At 36.9% G+C, this 23,944-nt stretch overlaps 3 protein-coding genes across 5 annotated transcripts; 2 read left to right on the forward strand and 1 right to left on the reverse strand.

Annotated features, from left to right (window-relative positions):
* Window positions 1-1,253: 1,253 nt before the first annotated feature.
* On the forward strand, window positions 1,254-4,240 carry LOC125472961. The gene is made up of 5 exons (XM_048575137.1): window positions 1,254-1,591; window positions 2,674-2,750; window positions 2,817-3,157; window positions 3,526-3,807; window positions 3,908-4,240. Exons 1-5 carry the CDS (start codon window positions 1,254-1,256, stop codon window positions 4,238-4,240), a joined length of 1,371 nt encoding a protein of 456 aa, XP_048431094.1.
* A 10,615-nt stretch (window positions 4,241-14,855) lies between these two features.
* Window positions 14,856-18,836, forward strand: LOC125472952 (protein disulfide-isomerase-like). Its single transcript, XM_048575118.1, has 11 exons — window positions 14,856-15,085; window positions 15,571-15,601; window positions 15,713-16,000; window positions 16,093-16,281; window positions 16,379-16,504; window positions 16,847-16,984; window positions 17,097-17,216; window positions 17,313-17,427; window positions 17,960-18,072; window positions 18,182-18,392; window positions 18,529-18,836. The coding sequence occupies exons 1-10, from the start codon at window positions 14,910-14,912 to the stop codon at window positions 18,386-18,388; spliced, it is 1,503 nt and encodes a 500-aa protein (XP_048431075.1). The 5' UTR covers window positions 14,856-14,909; the 3' UTR covers window positions 18,389-18,392; window positions 18,529-18,836.
* A 168-nt stretch (window positions 18,837-19,004) lies between these two features.
* LOC125472953 (two-component response regulator ORR9-like) lies at window positions 19,005-21,892 on the reverse strand. Of its 3 annotated transcripts, none has more exons than XM_048575119.1 (6): window positions 21,746-21,892; window positions 21,304-21,491; window positions 20,798-20,916; window positions 20,096-20,176; window positions 19,755-19,822; window positions 19,005-19,559 (listed from the first exon to the last, which is right to left on the reverse strand). In XM_048575119.1, exons 1-6 carry the CDS (start codon window positions 21,808-21,810, stop codon window positions 19,232-19,234), a joined length of 849 nt encoding a protein of 282 aa, XP_048431076.1. In that variant the 5' UTR covers window positions 21,811-21,892; the 3' UTR covers window positions 19,005-19,231. The 3 variants fall into 3 exon arrangements, with proteins under 3 accessions (XP_048431076.1, XP_048431079.1, XP_048431077.1); XM_048575122.1 differs by having other exon boundaries at window positions 21,621-21,754; XM_048575120.1 differs by lacking the exon at window positions 21,746-21,892 and having other exon boundaries at window positions 21,304-21,720.
* Window positions 21,893-23,944: the final 2,052 nt, after the last annotated feature.

Here is a 23,944-nt window from a genome sequence, read left to right on the forward strand (position 1 = left end):
ACTTATCCCATTATTGTCCCTCCATCACTGAGAATCGCAGAGAGATACTCCGTCATTTTAAGAAAGGGACTCGTAAGAGACTGCATTCTTTGATGACTTTTACTCTATGCTTTACCTACCAAGAATTCTTTGAGGTTCTGATTCGTGTTGAAGATTTCGAGAATGGTCCTGATGATGACGATGATGAAGATGATAATAGTAATGCTCAGAAGAATAATAACAGGGGGCAGTCATCATTTGGCCCTCCAAAGACTCAAAATTTCAAGAAAAACAGTAATAGTTCTGGATCTTTGAGCGGTGGTTCAAGTTCCAATATGCCTCAAATGGGCGGCAAGTCCACTGGCAGTTTACGTTTTTAGAGTCAAAGGAACCCTAATAATTCTGGTGCTCAGTTCTGCCATAGGTGCAATAGTCGTCATTATGGTAAATGTAAGAGGGGAAGTAGTGGATGCTACATGTGCGGCCAGATGGGCTACATAGCTAATTAATGCCCTCATAATCAGAAAACTCAACCTCCTACGTTCATCTCCAGCAGATTCCAGGTTTTGGTACTTACCCGTAGCCAATTTATGGTGGTGCTTTCCACTACTAGGGTGACATATCTTAGTATCCAGGATAAGTATATCAGTACTCACCTGATGTTCCATATTACCAAGGCGGTTATCCGTAGTACCATAGGTTATACGCCGTATCAGGATGGCGGAGTGCAGTGGTATCCTGGAAGACAATACCAAAATCTTAATGTAGTTTCTAGCAGTGGCGGCTTAGCTAGGCAGACTAATCAAACTAATCAGGGTTGAGGCAATCAAGGACATGGCAATCAGAACTTGGGAAACAGAGGTCGTAGAGGCAAACAACAAGTGCAAGGTCGCGTCAACAACGTCACCGTGCATGATGCTTAGAGTAACCCCGACTTGATCATGGGTACATTGGATGGTCTTGGCCATTTTGCTAGAATTTTAATTGATTTGGGCTACTGATTCAGTTATTTCCCATATGTTTACTCAAAAGACTTAACCTCACCCCACTTCCCTTGGTTATGAGTTGGAGTTCTTGATGCCTAGGGGTGAAATTTGCTATGTTAGTTGGGAATATCGAGGATGTCCCATTCTTATCGAGGATGTCGTAATGCCAGTTAATCTTGTTCCCTTGGACATCGTTGATTTCAATGTTATCTTGGGCATGGATTGCTAGATTACAATTGTGCCATGTTGAATTGTCATTAGAAAATTGTTACTTACCATCGATCGGGCATGCCTATTGTAACTTTTGTCGGCGAACATAGTGGTCTGAAACACGGAGTTATGTCTGCCATGAGGGTGAAACGGATGTTAAGGAAAGGTTGTCAAGGCTACTTAGCTCATGTAATAATGACTGAAGAGACTTCTACTTATGTGGAAGATATTCAGGTAGTCAGACATTTTCCTGATGTTTGTTCCGACGATTTACTTGGCGTACCACCGGATTATGAAGTGGAGTTCACTATGGACCTAATTCTAGGTACCGACCCTATTTCTCTAACTCCTTATCGTATAGCTCCTGTAGAGTTAAGGGAATTGAAAATCCAGTTGCAAGAACCTATTGATAAGGGGTTTATTCAACCGAGCATTTCCTTTTGAGGAGCTCCAGTCTTGTTTGTGAGGAAGAAAAACAGAACTTTGAGGCTATATATCGATTATAGACAACTGAATTGGATGGCTATTAAAAACTGTTATTCGTTGCCTCGTATTGATGATCTTTTTTATTAACTTCGTAGTGCTTGTGTGTTCTCGAAAATCGATCTAAGGTCCGGTTATTATCATTTGAAGATCGTAAGTAATGATGTTCCGAAAACAACATTCCGAACTCAAAATGGTCATTATGAGTTTCTCGTGATGCCATTTAGGTTAACTAATGCTCCAACAGCTTTTATGGACCTGATGCATTGGGTATTCCGTCTGTACCTTGATAGGTTCGTAATTGTCTTCATCGATAACATTCTAGTGTATTTTAAGAGCGAGGTTGACCATGCTAGACATTTACGTTTGGTTTTAAAGAAGTTAAGGGAGAATAAACTGTATGCTAAATTCAGTAAATGCCAATTTTGGCTGGATTAGGTGTCATTCTTAGGACACATGATATCAGCTTAGGGTGTTCTCGTGGATCCTCAGAAAGTAACAGAAGCGGAAAAATGGGAGCAACCTCAGACTGTTACTAAAGTAAGGAGTTTTCTTGGTCTTGCGGACTACTATCGATGCTTTGTGAAAGCCTTCTCGGCTATAGCACTGCATCTAACAAGGTTGACAAGAAAAAAGTTAATTTTGAATGGAATGATGATTGTGAACAGAGTTTTCAACAGTTAAAGTATTGTCTCACTTATGAGCATGTTTTGGCACTTCTTAATGACAGTGGGAATTTCAAGATCTATAGTGATGCCTCTCTGAATAGTCTAGGTTGTGTATTGATGTAGCATGGAAAGGTGATCGCGTATGCTTCACGACAATTAAAGCCTCATAAGATGAATTACCCTACTCATGATCTCGAATTGGCAGCTATTGTTTTTGCTTTGAAAATTTGACGGCACTCTCTTTATGGGGAAACGTGTTGAATCTTCACTGACCATAAAAGCCTCAAGTATATCTTTACTCAGAAAGAACTTAATCTTCGGTAGCGTAAATGGATGTAATTGATCAGCAATTATGACTGCACTATTGAATATCACCTTGGTCGTGCAAATACTGTAGTAGATGCTATCAGCAGGAAATCTCACGGTTGACTTAATGCTCTTTATGCATGTCATGTTCCTCTTTTGACCGACCTAAAATCTATTGGAACAGTTTTGGGAGTGGATCACCAGGGAGCTCTGCTTGCCAACTTTCAAGTCAGACCAATTTTATTGGATCGTGTTCTTGAGGCTCAGACGAATGACTTAGAATCCCAGGAGTTAAAGCAAGCAATGTTGAATGGCAATAAGGGAGATCTTAGGATTCGAAGACCTGATGGTATGATCATCCAAGGCAATCGAACGTATGTACTGAAGCTGGAAGAACTAAAGAAAGAAATACTCGATGAGGCGTATATCTCAGCTTATGCGATGCATCATGAGAGTACTAAGATGTATTATACTATCCGACTTTTCTACTTCTGGCCGGGAATGAAAAGAGAAATTGCGGAGTACGTGAGTCGTTGAGGTCAAAACAAAAAGAAAGAAACCATTCGGGTTGATACAATCACTTCCTATACCCAAGTGGAAATGGGAAGATATCTCAATGGATTTCATGTACAAGCTGCCTCGTACACGTAATGGCTATGATAGTATCTAGGTGATTGTAGATCGGCTTACCAAGTCAGCACATTTATACCTGTTCGTGAGAACTATCCGTTGAGTCGATTGGCCAAACTTTTCGTTAATGAAATTGTCAAGTATCATGGTGTTCTAGTTAGTATTATTTCTGATCAGAACCCGAAATTTACTTTGAAATTTAGGGTAGCTTTTCAAGAAGAGCTAGGTTCAAAATTACTCTACAGCACCGCTATCATCCTTAGACTGATGGACAATCAGAGAGAACTATTCAGACGTTGGAAGACATGCTGAGGTCTTCAGTCCTGCAGTTTGGAGACTCATATCACAAACGCTTACCTTTGATAGAATTCGTCTACAACAATAGCTTTCACTCCAGCATTGGTATGTCAGCATTTGAGGCACTTTATGGGAAACCTTGTCGCACACCGTTGTGTTGGTCCGAGGTAGGCGAAAGAGTTTTGGTGGGCCCTGAAACTGTAGATGAGACGACACAGAATATTCAAGCAATAAAGGGCAATCTGAAGGTAGCACATGATCAATAAAAGAGTATAGTAGACAAACATTCAACATACAAAGTATATAAGGTTAAAGATTGGGTATTCTTAAAGGTGTCAACATGGAAAGGCGTTGTACGTTTCGGGGAAGAAAGGAAAGCTAAGTCCTCGTTATATCGGACCGTATCAGTTCATTGAGCGAGTTGGTGAAGTTGCCTATCGACTTGATCTACGTCTAGAATTGTCAAGAGTGCATAATGTGTTATATGTATCCATGCTACGGAGATACGTCTTTGATCCGTCACATGTGATTCATCCTCAGCTGTTAGAGATTAACCCAGATTTGACTTATGATGAGGTTCCAGTGACGATTCTTGACTGGAAAAACAAAGTTTTTAGGAACAAAACCGTTCGTATGGTGAAAATCTTATGGACAAACCACTATGTTGAGGAAGCTACTTGAGAGACAGATGAGCGTATGCGAGATCTTTGTCCACGTTTGTTTTTTAACTATGATCTTTAGTAGTGTTGAAATTTCAAGGACAAAATTTTCTTAAGGGGTTAAGTTGTGACGACCCTTCCTTAATTTTCCATGTAATTTTCTTCCCGAGTATGTAAAATGACATTTATGTCCTTGTTGGCAAAGTGATGTGGACGTAGTTATTCGGCTTGTAAATTATTTTTCTCGATATCATGATTAATTAGTAATTGTTGTTACGAATGCGTGAGCATGAGTTAGACTTGAATCAGAGTTGTAACAAAAAAGTTATGTTTACTTAAAGTGCGTTAACTATTGGTAGATTTGTACATGCGTGTGCTAATTATTCAGTGTTGGAAACACTGTTTTAGAAAAGGTGAGTTAGATTTTTACAGATTTTATGTGCATTTTATATTGTATAAATCTTATCCCTTTCTTTCTTTAAATCTGTCTCGTGCCCTATTCCCCCTCACCAACCAATCAATCGCTCTCCTCATTTCTTTCACCAATTAGACAGTTTTCCTCTCTCTTTTGTCCAATCAAACTCTCTCTCTCTCTCTCTCTCTTCTTCTTCTTCTTCATCTCTCCCTCACCTGTAGCTCTCTCATCTCTGCAACAACCATACACCATCATCAAACTTCACAGATTCAACCTCCAACCACCACCATCACACTCTTCTCAAACCCATGAACCTATTCGCATGAACCAATCATGAAATGATCGAGTTTTGAACCTCTAACTCGGAGCTCTGCCTCGGGTGTACATTCCTCCACGGCTTTTCCGTTTGCATGCTTTCGGAAGGTTTGGAGACATCTAGGCAACTCCCCGTGGCCACTAGCCTAGGCTTGAAGAGGAGCCAATGTGAGAACACACGGGTTTGAGATGATGAAAATAGGTCCGAGACTTTCAAGCTTTTCGAGTCCAATTCCGTCCACTTTTTGGACTTTTAAAAGGTATAAACTTGTTCTACTCTTCATAAGCTTCATTTCCATATAAAGTACGTAAAAAATGGTTGAGAAATGAAGAAGATACGAAGTTTTAAAATTTTTCCAGAATCCGGTGAAAATTCTCCAGTTTCCAATGAACCAGACGGTGGTAAACGGTGGCGGACAACTGGAGAAAAAGGAGAATATTCCGTTAAAGTTAACAAAATATTCTAACGCCGTTAATATTTAACGGAATATTCCATCAAATCTGACGGAATATTCCTTTATCATTTGCCAGCGTGTGGGCGCAACCTGGTGGCGTGTGGCGGCATGTGCTTGACGTGTACGGGTCCGTGACATTGAGTAGAATGTTTTCGTATACTTTAACCCTCCGTTTAAGCAAACTATGAGGGATTTTCCTAGCCTTTTAGTTTATGTCCCAATTAATTAATTAGTAAAGTTATTTCACATATAGGTGAGACTTACCCTGAGGAGTTGCGAGGATAAACAAGGCTAGGAGGCTATGATCCATCGACATATTAGTGAGTGGGCATTTGTTTATATATATATATATATATATATATATATAAAGCTTTATAGTTTTTGCAAATGCTTTGAGACTTATATTATGCCGATATGCCTTGGTTTATTTAATTTTTAAAATGCTATTATGATGTTGAGATTTATATATTGTCATGGCATGTTCTTATACATATTACTTGCTCATCATGCATGCTTGCATCGGTGTAGTACTCGCCTGGGCCAGGGCCAAGCATCACGTGTATGTTCACATCGCACCGTACCCTTACCTTGGATCCGTTGTAGGTGCCAGTCTTGTTGTACAGGTTGCAATAGGCAACTCCAACTTGTATGTGATGCGCCTAGCGCCAATCTTCGCTTGATTGTAGTACTAGAGCGTATATTATGATTACACACAGTAGTGTTCATGGCATAACTTATCTACATGAACTCGTGTGTTAGCATAGGTTGATGAGCACCTGATTTTATTATGCTACTGTTGAGATGTTGTGATTTGGCGTATTTATGGATTTATTGTTGATTTACAGTTGATTTCATACTTATTATAGTATGATTTTCTAGAAACCATATAGGTTTTACGGCGAGGGGTTAGTATGTTCAGAAAATAAATGTGTTTTATAAAGCTTTGTTTTTACCCACTCACCCTTTTGTTTTTCACCCTTCTAGGACTTAGATAGATGAATTCTTTGTGGCATACAAGGAATCTCCGGCGGTTTTGACTTATCCCTAAATAAATGTAGGACCTTTTTCGGGTTGTGTAATAAGTACTTTAACTAGTTTCGACTGCATTACTTGTGTTGTACTGCCATCTATGCTCTGAACAATTATGTTTTATAGGTTATTCCCACTACTGCGCACTATCTACTTTAGATTAAATAAATGTTAACTTTGGTTTTAAATTTATCCATATTTTTCTTATGCATCATTTTCCTTTTTGGTTACGTCACATTCGGGTGTCGGCCAACATGACTCAACTCTGTTAGGGTGTGTCACATAAGATTCGGTGTGGGGAAGGAAATTGGATTGGAGTAGAAGCTTAGAAGCTTATTGATGTGAAAATTAAATTGACACACAAATTAAACCCTATTGTTGACAATTGTAGTATATATGTAAGTAGGGATCGTTCTAGACCGGGGATTAACTAGGGATGCTAATCTACTCAAATTAGACACAATAACACTAAACTAGACTTAGAAACACTCAACTAAATAGACTCTAAATAGCACAATACTAGCAAATAGACTCAAAACAGACTCTAAGGAGTTATTTGGACGAATTTTAGATTAGTAAGACTCAAAACACTAAATTGGATAGATTCAAACACTTTTCTAACTAATCTAACATACTTAATAAAAGGGGGGATTGCTTTGGACGAAATTAATTAAACTAATCAGATTGCAAACTAAACAGGTTAGACACGAAATTAGGTGAATTGAATGGGTGAAAGGCTAGTTAGAGGGTTCTTCTCCACACATGATATATGCATACAAACCAATTTCCAGTTATTATTTCTTTAGACTATGAATGACAACGCCCCAAGTTAATTGCATTGCACAACCAACCATCAGATTTTCCTTATTTCATTGAATTGAATGCATATGCATTACAATCAAATTATCTTTCTCAAGTTCTCTCTATGAAACGCATTACAGAGATACATATCAAAAGTCATTAAGTTATATGAAAATCATAAGCATTGACAAGGCATTCATCACTATGAAGCGCATGAGATTCCTGCCAAGGATTCACTTAACACAATCATGACTAGTGACTTCCACTACTTGTGAATATAAGCGAATAACTATTACTTGAACAAACCACTTCGAATTCCTTAAGATGCTTGTTTGGATCTTCCATGGACAGCCCATGGTATTTCGGAATGCGGTGCAACAAGCTAGACTTCAATTCGAACTCATCGGTCTTGCCTTGAGTTGCCTTAGGATATTGAATGCATAAAGGCACGACATTGTCTAATCCCAAGGCTGAAAGTTCCTTGATTATTCGATTATTCGCAGCCATGGCTTGTTCTTCCTCTTCCACTTCTTCTTTTTCAGATTCGGCTTCAAAACTAGGTGGACTAGGTTCTGGATGCCTCCTCTTTCTTCTCAACGTTCGATCAAAATCGTCGTCAAACTCCAATATATGCTCACGAACAGGTTGAGAACTACGAGTCATAAACTAGTACCTAAAACAAAGCAAACAAAACAAAATAAAATCAGAAAAGAAAACAAAAACACACGGACAGAAACAAAGAGAAACACACGGCACTAACTAAGGGAAGATTAGCAATTTTGCTAATCCCCGGCAAAAGCGCCAAAATTTGATGTGAAAATTAACTTGACACACAAATTAAACCCTATTGTTGACAATTGTAGTATATATGTAAGTAGGGATTGTTCTAGATTGGGGATTAACTAGGGATGCTAATCTACTCAAATTAGACTCAATAACACTAAACTAGACTTAGAAACACTCAACTAGACACTAAAAACTCAAAACATACTAAACAGACTCTAAACAACACAATACTAGCAAATAGACTCAAAAGAGACTCTAAGGAGTTATTTGGATGAATTTTAGACTAGTAAGACTCAAAACACTAAATTGGACAGATTCAAACATTTTTCTAACTAATCTAACACACTTCATAAAAGGCGGGATTACTTTGGACGAATTAATTAAACTAATCAGATTGCAAACTAAACAGGTTAGACACGAAATTAGGTGAATTGAATGGGTGAAAGGCTAGTTAGAGGGTTCTTCTCCACACATGATATATGCATACAAACCAATTTCCAGTTATTATTTCTTTAGACTATGAATGACAACACCTAAAGTTAATTGCATCACACAACCAACCATCAGATTTTCCTTATTTCATTGAATTGAATGAATACACATTACAATCAAATTATCTTTCTCAAGTTCTTTATATGAAACGCATGACAGAGATACATATCAAAAGTCATTAAGTTCTATGAAAATCATAAGCATTGACAAGGCATTCATCACTATGAAATGCATGAGATTTCTGCCAAGGATTCACTTAACACAATCATGACTAGTGACTTCCACTACATGTGAATATAAGCGAATAACTATTACGTGAAACTCCCTTATATTCTAGCATCAAATTCATGCATGCAAACCAAGTATCGATCCTCAATCAACATACATAAACAAGTTTTGATAACTCAGATAAGCAAATCACATTCAAGACTCAAGAAACAATAACTGGATGTAATCAATTCATATAAAACATATAATCATGGCTTCGAATTCACCTCCAACTATAAAGAAATTAGTTCCACATGATTGCAGAAATTAACAACGAAATCAACATAATTGTAAAACTAAAACAAGGATAGAAAACACCCTAGAGACGCTTCAACACTCCCAAAAGCTTGGGCATAGGCACGGCACAAAGGCTCATCTTTCCCTTCTTTCTCCTTGCTGCGGCACAAATTGAATTTTCTAATTTTCTCTCTAAGTTCTCCTCTTATTTGGTGCGGCATAATTGTATATATACGTATGATGTATGGCAAAACCCTAGGGAAATCAGAATTAGGTCTAGGGTTTGGAAGAAATCAGGTGGGAGAAGGACTAGGGTGCGGCACAAGGCTTGGGCCTCAAGAAAAGGGTCAAAACCTAATTAATTTCTGAAAAGGCTTTGCATAATCCAAATCCACAAGGAATAAGGCCAATTCAATTCAGAATCCAAGAGGATAAAGGGCCATAAGGTGTGGCACAAAGCTGGGAATTAGGAATAGGCCTTCTAGAAAGGGTATTATGGTAGATTTCTAGAAGTAAATGGATGAAAGGGTGCGGTACCTTTGTAGGAATAGATAGGACCTTCTAGAACCATATATTTAGGTGTATAAATCTGAAATTAAGTCCTCTTTGCAACTGAAATTAAGGTGGAACAAGATTAGGATAGGATAAGATAGGATAAGGTTTGGATAAGATAAGGTTGTTTGGATAATGTTCTATATTTCTTGCTCTTTCCTTATCTTCTTTGTCTCAAACTTGTTTTTATAGATTTGTAGCATATTCCAAGCCTCTTTTGACTTCAATTTCGTCCATCCACCTTGCTCCATATGCAAGCTATTCATTCCATGCCCAAAACTACTCCAAATAGCTTCAAAATGTACTTTCTTACTCCTTTTGCCATTAGGACCTACAAACACATGAAAATAGCTTAAAACACTATAATAAATGGAAACTAACTATGAAAATGCAAGAAAACAAGCTAACTAAGTCGCATAAATATGCTCCTATCAAATTCCCCCACACTTAGTTTTTGCTAGTCCTCGAGCAAAACAAAACAAACAAAACACAACTTAAACCTTCCAACATTTACCTCAAGGATTTCCAATGCAACATGACATGTTAAAAATCACTACTCCCACATATTTTAGCTATTCCTACCCTCGAGCATATACTTAACAGTAGTTACCACTCACTAGCTCACATTTAATCAATTAAAACAACATTTTGAACGTAGTAACATGCCTTAGAGAATTCCCTCAATTCCTCACTGGATATACTCTCTATTTTCACACAGATTTTTTGACTACACTCCCTACACTAGGTATATGTGAGAAGATAGATGTAAACATGTAGACTAACACTCACATATGTATAATCAAAGAAGGCATTTTCTTGAATTATTAACATGTATATGATATGATCTCATGAATGAAATGCCACTACTTAGACGCGGGAACCAGGGATTCCTTATGCTCATACCAATTTTAAACTCCACATAACAATCAAGATAGAAGTCAAAGGGTTGTAATGGGGCTAAGGTATTGGCTAACAAAGAAAGGTTAAGGATAAACAAAAGTTCTTAAGCAAAGTAATGAAATAAACACTTGGAATTTCCTTTTGAATGCAAAAATCAACTTTGAACACAAAGGGAAACTTCAAACAACACTTAGGGCCAGATTCAAACTTTTGGACCCTTTCTTCAACAACCAATACTTGTAAGTTCATTCTCACTTATTTTCCACTCTTTTTCTTTCTTTTCTTCAACTTTTTCTTCTTTTTCACTTTTTTTTTTCTTTCTTTTTTTCTTTCGTGCCCTTTCTTTCTTTTGGCACACTAAACACAACTTCATAGATTTTAAAATGAAAAACCTTTTCCCCCACACTTGTTCTTCTGCATATTGTAGATCAAAAGAAACTCCCTCTAAGTCATGCTCTACTATTTTTTAAGAACAAGGGTATGGATAGTCCTAATCTAGGCTAGGTAAGGATAATGTGGCTAACAAAGAAAATAGGCTAAATAAGGCTCAAAGGGGTTAATCCTACAATACAATGCAAAGGGTGAGGCTTTTTGGCTCTGGGCTTAAACTAAACAACTTCATCTTGTTTTATGTTATGCACTCAATTTTATGCTTTGAATGAAATGGGCATGAGTTCTTGTATTTGGAACTATAGTGATGAAGCGCATCTAAGTAGCAACCAAGCAAAGAAATAATGAGATCATGCAACGACTTTAGAAAACAAGAATTCATAGATTAATAACTCTCCAAAGAACGTTTAGGCTCAAATCTCTCAGGGTTGTAGCGTTAGTTTGAATTCATTCCTTCAAGCATGTCACAAAAATTGATTTTTTCTTTTGTGATTACATGTGAATTCGTAAACGACAACTACAACTAAGCATAAACCAAAGAGCATATCAAACTTCCATCCATGTTTGTCACTTTCTTTAACAGTCATGCAATTAAACATAACCAAAAAAGTTAACAACGAAATCAACATAATTGTAAAAAGGCTCTTCCCTTCCTTCTTTTGAAACCGAAGAAATTAGTTCCACATGATGCAGAAATTAACAACGAAATCAACATAATTGTAAAACTAAAACAAGGATAGAAGACACCCAGAGATGCTCCAACACTCCCAAAAGGTTAGGCATAGGCACGGCACAAAGGCTCCTCCCTCCCTTCTTTCTCCTTGCTGCGACACAAATTGAATTTTCTGATTTTCTCTCTAAGTTCTCCCCCTATTTGGTGTGGCATAATTGTATATATATGTATGATGCACTGCAAAACCCTAGGGAAATCAGAATTAGGTCTAGGGTTTGGTAGAAATCAGGTGGGAGAAGGACTAAGGTGCGGCACAAGGCTTGGGCCTCAAAAAAAGGGTCAAAACCTAATTAATTTCTGAAAAGGCTTTGCACAATCCAAATCCACAAGAAATAAGGCCAATTCAATTCAGAATCCAAGAGGGTAAAGGGCCATAAGGTGTGGCACAAAGTTGGGAATTAGGAATAGGCCTTCTAGAAAGGGTATTGTGGCAGATTTCTAGAAGAAAAGGGATGAAAGGGTGCGACACCTTTGTAGGAACAGATAGGACCTTCTAGAACCATATATTTAGGTGTATAAATATGAAATTAAGTCCTCTTTGCAGCTGAAATTAAGGTGGAACAAGATTAGGATAGGATAAGGTTTGGATAAGATAAGGTTGTTTGGATAATGTTCCGTATTTCTTGCTCTTTCCTTATCTTCTTTGTCTCAAACTTGTTTTTCCAGATTTGTAGCATATTCCTAGCCTCTTTTGACTTCAATTTCGTCCATCGACCTTGCCCCATATGCAAGCTATCCATTCCATGCCCAAAACTACTCCAAATAGCTTGAAAATGCACTTTCTTTCTCCTTTTACCATTAGGACCTACAAACATACGAAAATAGCTTAAAACACTATAATAAATGGAAACTAACTATGTAAATGCAAGAAAACAAACAAACAAAGTCGCATAAATATGCTCCTATTACTTATAAGCCTTTCTATTTGTAAAAATGTCGAGTTAAAGAAAAAGGTGAGGGAGGAAGAGAATTTTTGTCAGTGGCAAAAATATAATAACACAAATTTAATAGGGGCAAACAGGAAGCACACTGTGCTTATGAATAATGGATCAATGCTAAATGAATTTTAATGTGGGGGAGGAAATTGAATTGGAGTAGAAGCTTAGAAGCTTTTTATTCGTAAAAATGCCGAGCAGGAGGAATGTGCAATTTTGTCAATGGCAAAAATGTAATAACACAAATTTAACAGAGACAAAACTGAAAGCACACTGTGCTTATAATCAGTGTTAAATGAGTTTTAGTATATATTGAATTTTCCATAAATACAGACTTTTTTAGTGTTTCAAATTAATATTTTCTCTTAATGGTAAACGAAGAAAGCTGTTTTTTTTTTTTTTTAATAAAAAATTATAAAGTCGAAGTTGTTTTTGGAGGGTCTTAAAAACAAAAGAGGCACCATTTAGTACTACAGTCTAGTGATATTCCTCTTCAATTGTAAGTGAGAGCTCTTAGGTTCAATTCTCGCCAAAGGCGAATTTGAACCACATTATTGCTAGCCCATTATGAGGCTAAGCATACTCCCCCCTTTAGTGTAAACGATATTGTATGTTCAAAAAAAAAAAAAACTTTTTTGCCAAAATGGTCTATGAGATTGACATAATTCTTCACTATGGTCGTTGAGATTTGAAATCGATATAAATGGTTCCTGAGTTTGTCCACCGTTATTTTGGTCATTTCTTGAAAAATCTCTGTTAAATAAGGACCAAATCGGCAAATTTACCCTCAATATAATAAATAATGGATCAATATAATTTGACTAAAATTGAAGCTATTTTTGTCTTTTTCTCCTTGTTTAAACAGAATGAATAAATGATTAACGGTGGACAAACTTAGGAATCAGTTCTATCGATTTTAAATCTTAAAGACTAAAGTGAGAAATTATTCCAATATCAAATACTATTTTAGCTAAAAAGTAAAAAAATAATAATAATGCACCAACCTCTTTGTTATAAAAAAAAAAATTAATAAAAAAAAAAAAAAAAGAACTTAAAAATCAGGAAAAATTCAATTAAAGCAGTGCCTAATCAGATACCATTTTCTATCGTATACGAACGAGCCCGCAGATTTAAGGGAAGACATCCGCATCTCCTATCATTATTATTTTATATATATATATATATGTATATATATATTTATACATATATATATATTATTCTTTTATAATTGATGCTAGTAGTTTCTAATTCATACTCGGCAACCTGGAATGCCCTACACCTTGCATATTTTTCATATTCTGTTTGATATTCATGTGGATTTTATTATTGCTGCTACCAGGGCTGATGATTTCAGAATGCTTGATTCTTTTGTCTCTCAACAGATTGCAAAAAGGGTTTAATTAATTTAAATTTTGACTATGATAAAAATAGTCAAGCATGCCAGTGTTCAATTAAATGGTAGTGTGAATGAAATGAAATTCCTAGTTCATGAATGTGTTCTTGAATTATATATTTGAAGAACAATTCATAATTTCATATTTCAATTTGGGATTCCCGATTTGTCCCAAAATCCCGAAAATATTTCGGGATTCCCGAAATTTGGGATTCCCGAAAATTTGGTTTGGGATTGGTCTTCAAATTCGCGTCCCGAAAATTTTCGGTAATCCTAGGAATTAAGAGATTCGAATCCTTGAAATTTAATTAAAAGGTTACAAGTAGGGATCATTCTAAAAATTATAATAATTTTAGTCGTTGGATCAAATTTTAAGAATTCGGATCTTCAAATTTCTAGGATTTGATAGGAGAGATTTGGATGAGATCTCTTCCCCAAATTTAATACTTAACATGTCTATTTGTTCTCACGTGACCTAGAATTCTCTCTGACGTGTGCCATTTCTATTAGTTGAATCTTGTCACTACAGTATACCTGGCTGCATCTTTATGCTCCGAATCTTTTCTATTAAGGCTATTAGATTAAGTGGTCGAGAGCTTTGAAATTCTTCATCTTTACCATTTTTAATTACGTACCAAATCCGGTTGAAAAAGGAGATGCACTTGCCATCTTTGCGAGTCAAATTCCAATTAGCATTCCCTGTGACAATGTCTAACCAGTCAGTGTCCTCCACGTGTTAAGTTGACGGCATGTAGCGCGTGCACACTCCATATACCCACACGCGTGAGTACAGAGAAGGAAAATATCCAAGAGACTGTCACGTGTGACTACCATGTTTGTCTCGCTCTCTCTCTAACCCGAGATCTCACGTTCTCTCTCTCTCTCTCTCTCTCTCTCTCACTTCACGCCCCATCTAATCCCCCTCCGCCCAGAAAGTGACTCTCAGAGACCTCCATAGACCAAAGCAGCCCTCAGAAAAGGCTAAACGGAAATGGCGTCGTCTTCTAGGGTTTCGCTCTGCTTCTTTCTGCTCCTCGCCGTGTTCGCCACCGCGATCCGCGCAGAGGAGGCGGAATCGAAGGAGTACGTCCTCACTCTCGACAGCTCCAACTTCGATGACACTGTCAGCAAGCACGACTTCATCGTCGTCGAGTTCTACGCCCCCTGGTATGCAATTCGCATCGCGCTCAGTTTTCACCGTTGATTCTGTTTACGTTGATTATGATTTGATCGATCTTCGTTGTTTCTCTTGCTTCGTTTGATTTGTGTTTGGCGTTTTGTGATTGGATCTGAAATTTTTCCGAATTCATGTTTTCGACTTTTTTGATTAGGCGATTTATGAGGAATTGCTATGGATTTGATTTCACGGTTGAAAATTGATGTTATATAAGTGAATTCTTGTGTTGTGCTGGTGAATTTGGAGCTTACTGCATCTGCATGCAGTGGTTTGATGGTCGATTTAGCGTTTTATTATTGAATTTTCGGATTATAATTGCGAAAAATATATCGGAGCAACATGCATGCGGAAAGTGCTTATCTGTGCTGAAGAAATGAGATACCGATATGCTTTTCAGTTTTCGATTTGATTTTTTTTTTATTGGTACTTTTCTGATAGATTGTTGTGTTAATTTTGCTGTCTATGTTTCTTATAGGTGTGGCCACTGCAAGAAGCTCGCTCCTGAGGTACGAAATTAAGCTGTTGAATGTTTATTTCTCACCAATTCTGCATTTCAATTAAGAAACCATGTATCTTCTGCTTATTCTGACATTTTAGTTTGCTTGATGTTTGGGTAGTTTGAAAAAGCTGCGTCGATTTTGAGTAAAAATGACCCACCAGTCATTCTAGCAAAGGTTGATGCCAATGAAGAGGCAAACAAAGGACTTGCTTCTGATTACGAGGTGAAGGGATTTCCCACAATTAAGATTCTAAGAAATGGTGGGAAGACCATCCAAGAATACAAGGGTCCTCGTGAAGCTGAGGGTATTGTTGAATATTTGAAGAAGCAGAGTGGTCCGGCTTCTGCCGAAATCAAGACAACTGATGAGGCAACTACTCTTGTTGGCGACAAGAAGATCGTTATTGTAAGTGTTCAATGTCTGTTTATGTTTCCTAGCTCGATGTAATCTTTTGAGGAGCATCAGATGGCATAACTACTCATTTCGTATATTTGTAGGTTGGTGTGTTCAAGGAGTTCTCTGGAGAGGTGTATAATAACTTCTCAGCTCTGGCTGAGAAATTGCGTTCTGATTATGAATTTGGTCACACTCTCGATGCTAAGCTCCTTCCTCGTGGTGATTCATCAGTGTCTGGACCCGTAGTTAGGCTGTTCAAGCCATTTGATGAACTTTTTATTGATTTTGAGGTATATTGCACTTTTTCCTGTTTGGATTCAGTTTGTCATGCTTTGGTTTTAGGTATTATGGACAGTAAATGTAATACCGAAGTGATCATGCTTGCAGGATTTTCATGTGGATGCTCTAGAGAAGTTTGTTGAAGAATCTAGTTTGCCACTTATTACAGAATTCAACAATGACCCAACCAATCACCCTTTTGTTGTCAAATTCTTTAACAATCCAAATGAGAAGGTATATACTATGGACATGATTTGGATTTATTTATCTATTTATTATTAAGTTGATGCTTCTTGTTGATTCGTGTTCGAAAAATCATGTTTTTTCTTTACATTATCAGATCTCCCTTTCAATGTCGCTCAAGTTCTATCCACATGTTCCTGTATTTTTCTAAAAATATTTATTGTAGATGAATGCTCTATCGTAGCTTGTTTTTGTTTTCCTTTTGGTATGTCCTGTTAAGCCATGACATGTTCACTTGTAATTCTGTTGTAGCCTAATGCTCTATCTCAATCTTTTTTCTCTTTCCAAAATAAGTGATGCAGTCTTCTAATGCACCAGTTTTGAACTTGGTAGGCCATGTTGTTTCTGAACTTCAGTGGCGAGTCTTCTGATGCTTTTAAATCAACATATCGTGAAGTTGCTGAGAAATATAAGAAAGAAGGCATAAGCTTTCTCATTGGAGATCTTGAGGCTAGTCAGGGCGCCTTCCAGGTTAGAATGTTCTCATTTGGACTACCCTTTGCAATTGTCTTCATGTTCCCAGATTCGTTTTATCATGTATATTTTAGACCATGTTAAATGTTCTATCGGTTTTTGTGAACAGTATTTTGGACTTAAAGAAGACCAGGTGCCTCTCATCATCATCCAGACCCCTGATGGCCAAAAGTTTTTGAAACCAAATTTGCAGCCAGATCACATCACATCATGGGTGATGGAATATAAGGTGAGGCTTCTGCCTCTTTCTTTATAACCTGATTGCAGTGAAGTTTGATTAAAGCTATATTTGTTGACACGTATTGACTAAATTACATAACCGCAGGATGGGAAAGTATCACCATACAAGAAGTCTGAACCTATTCCCGAGCCAAACAATGAGCCTGTCAAGGTCGTAGTCGCTGACAACATCCAGGAGTACATCAAGTCTGGGAAAAATGGTGCGCAAACAGAAACTCTTGCATTGTATTATTAAGTGTCTTTTCTTACTAGTATTTCTTTGCTTATCTGTTAATTATTTGATTTTCTTAAGACCTTTGAGTCTCAATACCTTGATCAGAACAAACACTTTCTCCGAATACCATCTTATTCTATGACCAAGGGCAAATTGTTTGATGTACATTAGAACATAAAAACTGCCTATTATATTGAAGTGTTAAGCTGGGATCATCTATGGTTCGATGCATTCCACAGGTTGCTTTTGAGTTAATTATACCACACATCTTTCTGGTATCCCAAGTGTTTCGTTCTGTCATCACCTTCTTCAGTTATTTGTTGTTATTGTATACAATGGTAGGGTCTGTTATCATATAAATTCGAATAAGGCAGATGGTTGTTTGGGCCAGACCATTAAACTTGATACATATTTAATTCACATAGCCGCTTAGTGTCTACTCTTATGTTTTCCGCTGTTGTCTTCACATGGTTGCTCTCAGGACTGGTTTGTATAATGTGATTTTGTTAACTCTACAGTGTTGCTGGAGTTCTATGCTCCTTGGTGTGGACACTGCAAGAAGCTTGCGCCAATTTTGGATGAAGTTGCAGTCTCATACGAAAAGGATTCCGATGTTGTTATTGCAAAATTTGTAAGATTTATTACCCTGCTAGTTGCTTTATCAGCCTTTTCTACAGATGCTGATCATTCTAGTTTGTAAGGAGTTTTTCTTAATTGTTCTTCATTGCTATCATTTTTAGGATGCCACTGCAAATGATGTACCAAGTGACTTCGATGTCAAATACTACCCGACTCTGTACTTCAAGACGGCAAGTGGAAAGGTCTTGTCATATGATGAGGAAGATAGAACTAAGGAAGCCATCGCTGCTTTCATTGAAAAGAACCGGGACAAAATTGAGAAACAAGTAGAGGCCGAGAAACAAGAATCTGGAAAAGATGAGCTCTAAATAGGTAAATGCCTGTTCCATAGCTTTGTATTTAGTTTACGCAGCTTGACAAAGTTCTTGAAGCATAGTTACATTCTTCAAAAATTGAATGAAGTTGCTAGTCCGGACTTGGGTCTCAAAATGTTCTTTTCCTGAACCAGTTGTACAAGGAGAAGAGAGACATTGAGGCGACTAGTTGGATATTATGGTGGCCGAGATATAAACTCTTTCTTTGAGAACGGTAGAGCATAAAGGGAAGCAATGTCTGACGTACCTCCCATATCCCTCCTTCCTTATCAGTAGTTATGTCTTCCCTAGTTTTTGGGTTTCCCTTTGAATAAAGCAGGTGTTTTCGTCGTCCGTACACTAGTTTCAGGGATAGCAGTAAGTGTTACAATGTGCAGTTTTGTTAATGTAGAAGAAACCCTCGGAAGGAGTTTAATTTACAAATGCTCAAGTTAATTATATATCTCTGAATCCCAGTTACCGTAATTTTTCATCATCTCTCCCAGTCAATTGTGTATGCTTTCTTGCCTTCTTGCGGTTGCTTTCTATTTAGACACACAGAACCAATGCTAAACAACCTAAGTTTTAATTAATTATTTTTTATAGAGATGATCTTTATGGATGCGAAATGTTTGAAACCAAAACACGCTCGGACAACCCTTCCGAGAGTTTATGGGATTGAAACTCGAGATAATCGAATCGACGCCCCTCTTTTGCCAAAACCAAACCACATGTTCAAAAGAGGGAGCGTGATAAAACACTCAATCCTTGGAAAATCTGATTACAGTATGTATAACATACTCACCGCTAGTAATAAATTAAATGTGTATTGACTTAGAACTGATTAATCTTGATTAATTATACTAGAACAGCTAATCCCTTCATCGTGGGCCTTGATCTCTCTGGTATTGTTTGGGCCTTCCTCTTGCTAATACCAACAATATTGTTGTTGACGGTATTACCCCTGGCATGATTAGTCTCAGTACTGCTTTTGGTTTGGTCAGTTTGGTCATTCTCACCACCACCAACCTCCTCCTTCACCGAGGCATTGTCGTCGTCGCCGTTGTCAATGCTGTCGATTGAAGAATAGCGACGGAGGGATTTGAGCAGGTAAGGCTGAAGCTTCTTCAAATCTGAAAACTGGAGTGGCTTCAACAGAAACTCCTCTGCCCCTTCTTCCAAGCACCTGCAATTAATAATTTAATGCACACTCACATTATTTCCAAACAAAACAATTACATATGTATGATCTATAAGCTCATTCAATGTGACGTGGACCCTACAATTATTTCTCAGATTTTTGACAAGTTGAAATCCTTTCATTTAAAGGCTCCTATATATAATAACAAAGAAAGGAAAATGATTATAGCAATTGGCTCACATGTTGATTCTAGAAGGAACATTCTCTGATGACATGACCACCACTGGTACATCTTTCCAAGAAGATCCCTGCATACATTTAGAAATTAATTAATAAACAATGACTATTTCAATCTACATTGATAACATCAATCGTGCATACGCTAGAGTTAATTTAGAATGTTATATATATTTGTTAGAATCACAAAGCTTGGACGGCTAAGATCAGGTCACGTTGTATTACTCTTCTTCAAAACTTTTCTATTCGATCTTGAGCATGTGCAAGTGGTTTCTTTTCACAAAAAATTTAAAATAGTACAAGAAAGTATATATATGGTAATTAAGTCGGTAATGGTGGAAGACCTTGACGCGTTTCAGCAAATCATAGCCGCTCATTCCGGGCATACAGAAGTCTGTCATGATCAAATTGATGACTTTTGCTCCCTGCATTCCATTCAATTGAGAAATTAATTAAAAACCTTATTTTCCACATAGATAATAACCTAAAAAATCAGTACTAAAACCTTCATCAACGTCAGAACATGTTAAGCTTTAATTCTAAAACCTAAAATCAATATTATATCTATCTGTCTGTTATATTTTGGGAACAAGTAAACTCTTCTTCAATATTGTGTGCAGTTTAAACAAATTTCTACTTTTGACTTAACTGTCTTACCACTTGGCCTAATTTCAAAGGCCCTAATGCACAAAATTTCAGTATTAGCTGTTGAAATATCCCACATCAACTGTATTTATGAAAAAAAAAAGAATTTAAACACTGTAACCCCACTCTAACTTTTGTGATAAAATCTCACATCTGACGGATTGTGTAGGTGGTAATTATCAAGTTAAAGACAATATTTTTGAAAAAAAAAAAAAAGTTGGGGACAAATGGACAATATCTGTGTTGTTGGAAGTAGATCTTTGGCCTGTCTTTCTGATAATTCTACACTAGATTATATTCCTATACATGATATTCCACTCTAAGTTGCAACTTGGCTAAATTCTGGACAATGTAATAATATATTTTTGCTAATGTGTGGAAGGATAATCATGAAATCTCACCTCCAGTACATCTGATGACTGAGGGGAAGTGGATGAGGAGGAAGTTGTACTACTTTGGTTTAGGTCATCATGCAAACCCAGATATTTTAGTGCTTCATCCCCAGAGTCCACACAAGTCACTGCTACCACAGAAAATATATACAAATGAAAACACAGATGATTAAAAATATAAGACTACCAGAAAGCAAGCTAGCAAATAATTAGATGCAAGGTCATCCAAGAAACCAAAAAATAAATGGGCTCTATATATATATACCTATCTATCTGTTTAGTTTTGATTATATTTAAAATTATATGAAAAAGAAAATTAAGAACCCAAAAATATGTGAGTGTGGAGAGGAAGGTCATTAATCAATTAATTAAATAACTTTTATACGAATACACTGAATTCATCTAAATTACGGGAGGGGAAGTCGAACTTGGGGTAGAGAGAGACATATTGCTCTAATCAAATTAGCTACGCTTAGGTCTGTATTAATTAATTAAGAAGTTTAGGAGTGGTTTACCTTCATAAGAAGAGCCTCTGAGGAGCCTCTCCAAGAGCTTCCTGTCCAAAATGCTATCATCCACTGCCAATACATGGAAATGTTGTTGTGGCTGCTGCTGCTGTTGTTTGAAGTCTGCAACATCTGACTTCACTACCACCTCCATTGTTAAACTAACGGATGACTCAAAATTTACCCTTTTCAAGTGCCTGATGAACACAGAAATCTCTGTGAGCTGCTGCTGCTGCTGTATATTCTTTGTACCAATGTCAATGTGCACCTTTTATATTTTTGAGAGAGAGAGAGAGAGAGAGAGAGAGAGACAGAGATAGGCGTGCCTTAGGGGAAATGAATGAATGGATGAGTGTGAGGTGGTGTGTAATTATTCCACAGGAGCAAGGTGTTCTAAGCAATTAGGTGCATGGGTTTATATATTAGATGAGAAGAGAATGAGCGACCAAACCTGTTTTTGCAAGATAGTGAGAGAGAGACGGAGAGAAATGTCGTTGATAGTGTATCATGTGTCATGCATGTGTACTACTCTTGTTGTGATCTCTCACTAGATTCTCTACACCGCGTTGGTACAACCACTCATATTTCTCTCTCCAAGATCTTCTTTATTTTCTTTGTTGAGATTTTGTTTGATTGCCAAGGGAAATCCGGAGATCCTTTTTCCCATTTGGTCAAGATAATGATGAAAAGGAGTTGATTTTGGGTGAAAATTGGATTGAATTAGGGACTTAAGACAAATGTGGTTAGCTTTGCTTGCTAAGTTGCTATATTTGGCTTTTCTCTTTTCTTTCTCCTTTCTAATTATAAATCTTGAGAAGTATTTGCAACGGTTTGAGAAGTCGTGTGCTGAATCGTCTGATATTATTCAGGATATTTTATTTTTTTTATTTTTTTTTTATGATAAATGTAATTGGGGCATGTATTCACTCATACTCATGTTTTTTTTCTTTAATTATAAATAAAGTATCCATCGTAACATCCAGGTTGCTAAAAAAAAAATTGTGGAAAGGGTTTTGTTTTCAACTAACAGTTGGTAAGTTACTTATAAGTTATTATCCATCCTGCATGCATGCCTAGTTATTTGCGTAGGAAAAATAGGATGTGATTCACTAAACACATTTATATTTAACTAAGTTGGCTAAAACAGTGTGATCCATCAGTTGTATTCGAGTTTGAATCTCTTTTTCTGCAGTTTATGTACATTTAGTCTGCCAAATAATTTGGTAGGGTCATGGGAGAAGATGTGGATCCTCAAATCGGATCAGTTTGCTGTGTCACTATACTTGAGACTCAAGTTTAAGGGCAAAAAAAGATTGCACAAAATCCGACCTTACTATAAAATTATGCGTATGTAAGGATTAAGGGACCACATAATACTAAAATAGATCGAGGATAGAGATATTCAACCACATAACAGAGTTATTGCAAACCCTAACCCTAAACGTAGTTAATTACTTTATTAATTTGTACAACTTGATTTGCAATTTTAGTAAATGAATCAATTAATAGTATGCTGTACGCTTATAAAGGACCACTTGCAAGTTCTTGGTCAATTATTAAATTCATGATATATACTAAGTGTTGGTTACATTTCTAACCTCATTAAGTTAAAGAAAATGATATGCAAGGAGAGGTTAATTTAAAAACAAAATCTTGAAGTCGGAGTAAATGTTCTTAACCATTATTACAAGTTCTTTGTGAGAAATTTGTAATTAAAGATAAAGAGTCAGATTCTCCAGTCAAACGTTTCGTACATAACATAATTCGAATTGCATAAATAATTAAAAAAATAAAAATAATCTGATTACGAGTTGTAAAGCAATACAAACTCCCGTAATGAGAACGAATTCACCGCTATATAGATGACTGACGATTACTAGCGATTTCAACTTTAAGTAGACGAGTTGCAGTCTACAATCCGAACTGAAGAAACAAAAATAACATATAAATTTCCTATGAGATTAATTTTCATGCCTATGTAGCTACAAAGGCATGAAAATGGGACTGGAATAATGAAAGCTTGCGCAATACACCAAAGAGGAGGGCAGAGGGTGGGGGCCAGCCTGCCAGGACGTGAATTTGAAAAAGGCTTTTATGGGTGGGTGGGGCCCACAGAGAAAATTTTGGGAGATCTTATGTGGGCCTGAAAATATAATCTTTTGTGGGGTCCAATTTTCCCTTGTGTTGTAATATCTTCCAAATTTCGAATCTGTTTCCATCGAGGGTGTCCAAAGCAGAAAGTTTAATTTATCTTTATTGCTCAAGATTTTTGAACTTTTTCACACTTGAGTGTGGGCCCCACCTCCCCAAACCTTGTCTGCCAATTCCAAGTGTTAGTCTTTGGTCTCGCCATGTGCTTCCCCTTGTTGTACGTTTCATACAGGCACTGAATTAATCGCTTGCGCAACCATGGCCGGAAAGACATGTTGTTTTTATGCGCACTTGGATCGTTGAAGATTTAGTTTTTAATTTACAAATTCGTCAATTGTTGGAGGCTGTCTGAACCCGTAAGTTTTTAAATTTTTTGCTCCTTTTTCATGCATCTTCCAAATTTTTAATTTACAAATTTGTCGATTAAAACGTTTTTCGTTTTAATTGTGCGGCTTTGCTTCACTCTAAATTTTCCCTTTTGGTCGTTTAACCGTTTTTT

Source organism: the organism of the source record quoted next, unplaced genomic scaffold (genome assembly GCF_019419815.1).
Source record: "Pyrus x bretschneideri cultivar Hongxiangsu unplaced genomic scaffold, Pyrus_bretschneideri_v1 Contig78, whole genome shotgun sequence".
In the NCBI taxonomy this organism is placed as follows: Eukaryota; Viridiplantae; Streptophyta; class Magnoliopsida; order Rosales; family Rosaceae; genus Pyrus; species Pyrus x bretschneideri.

Bases quoted from the DNA above. Each gene is read 5' to 3' on its own strand.
- LOC125472961 (XM_048575137.1), top strand. From the start codon at position 1,254: ATGCCTATTGTAACTTTTGTCGGCGAACATAGTGGTCTGAAACACGGA. The intron at 1,592-2,673 runs GTTTATTCAACC...GTAATTGATCAG, and splicing joins CAAGAACCTATTGATAAGGG to CAATTATGACTGCACTATTG. The intron at 2,751-2,816 runs GTTGACTTAATG...CTATTGGAACAG, and splicing joins TATCAGCAGGAAATCTCACG to TTTTGGGAGTGGATCACCAG.
- LOC125472952 (XM_048575118.1), top strand. From the start codon at position 14,910: ATGGCGTCGTCTTCTAGGGTTTCGCTCTGCTTCTTTCTGCTCCTCGCC. The intron at 16,505-16,846 runs GTATATACTATG...TGAACTTGGTAG, and splicing joins TTAACAATCCAAATGAGAAG to GCCATGTTGTTTCTGAACTT. The intron at 18,073-18,181 runs GTAAGATTTATT...TATCATTTTTAG, and splicing joins ATGTTGTTATTGCAAAATTT to GATGCCACTGCAAATGATGT.
- LOC125472953 (XM_048575119.1), bottom strand. From the start codon at position 21,810: ATGACACATGATACACTATCAACGACATTTCTCTCCGTCTCTCTCTCA. The intron at 20,177-20,797 runs GTGAGATTTCAT...AATGGAATGCAG, and splicing joins AGTCATCAGATGTACTGGAG to GGAGCAAAAGTCATCAATTT. The intron at 19,823-20,095 runs GTCTTCCACCAT...AAATGTATGCAG, and splicing joins ATTTGCTGAAACGCGTCAAG to GGATCTTCTTGGAAAGATGT.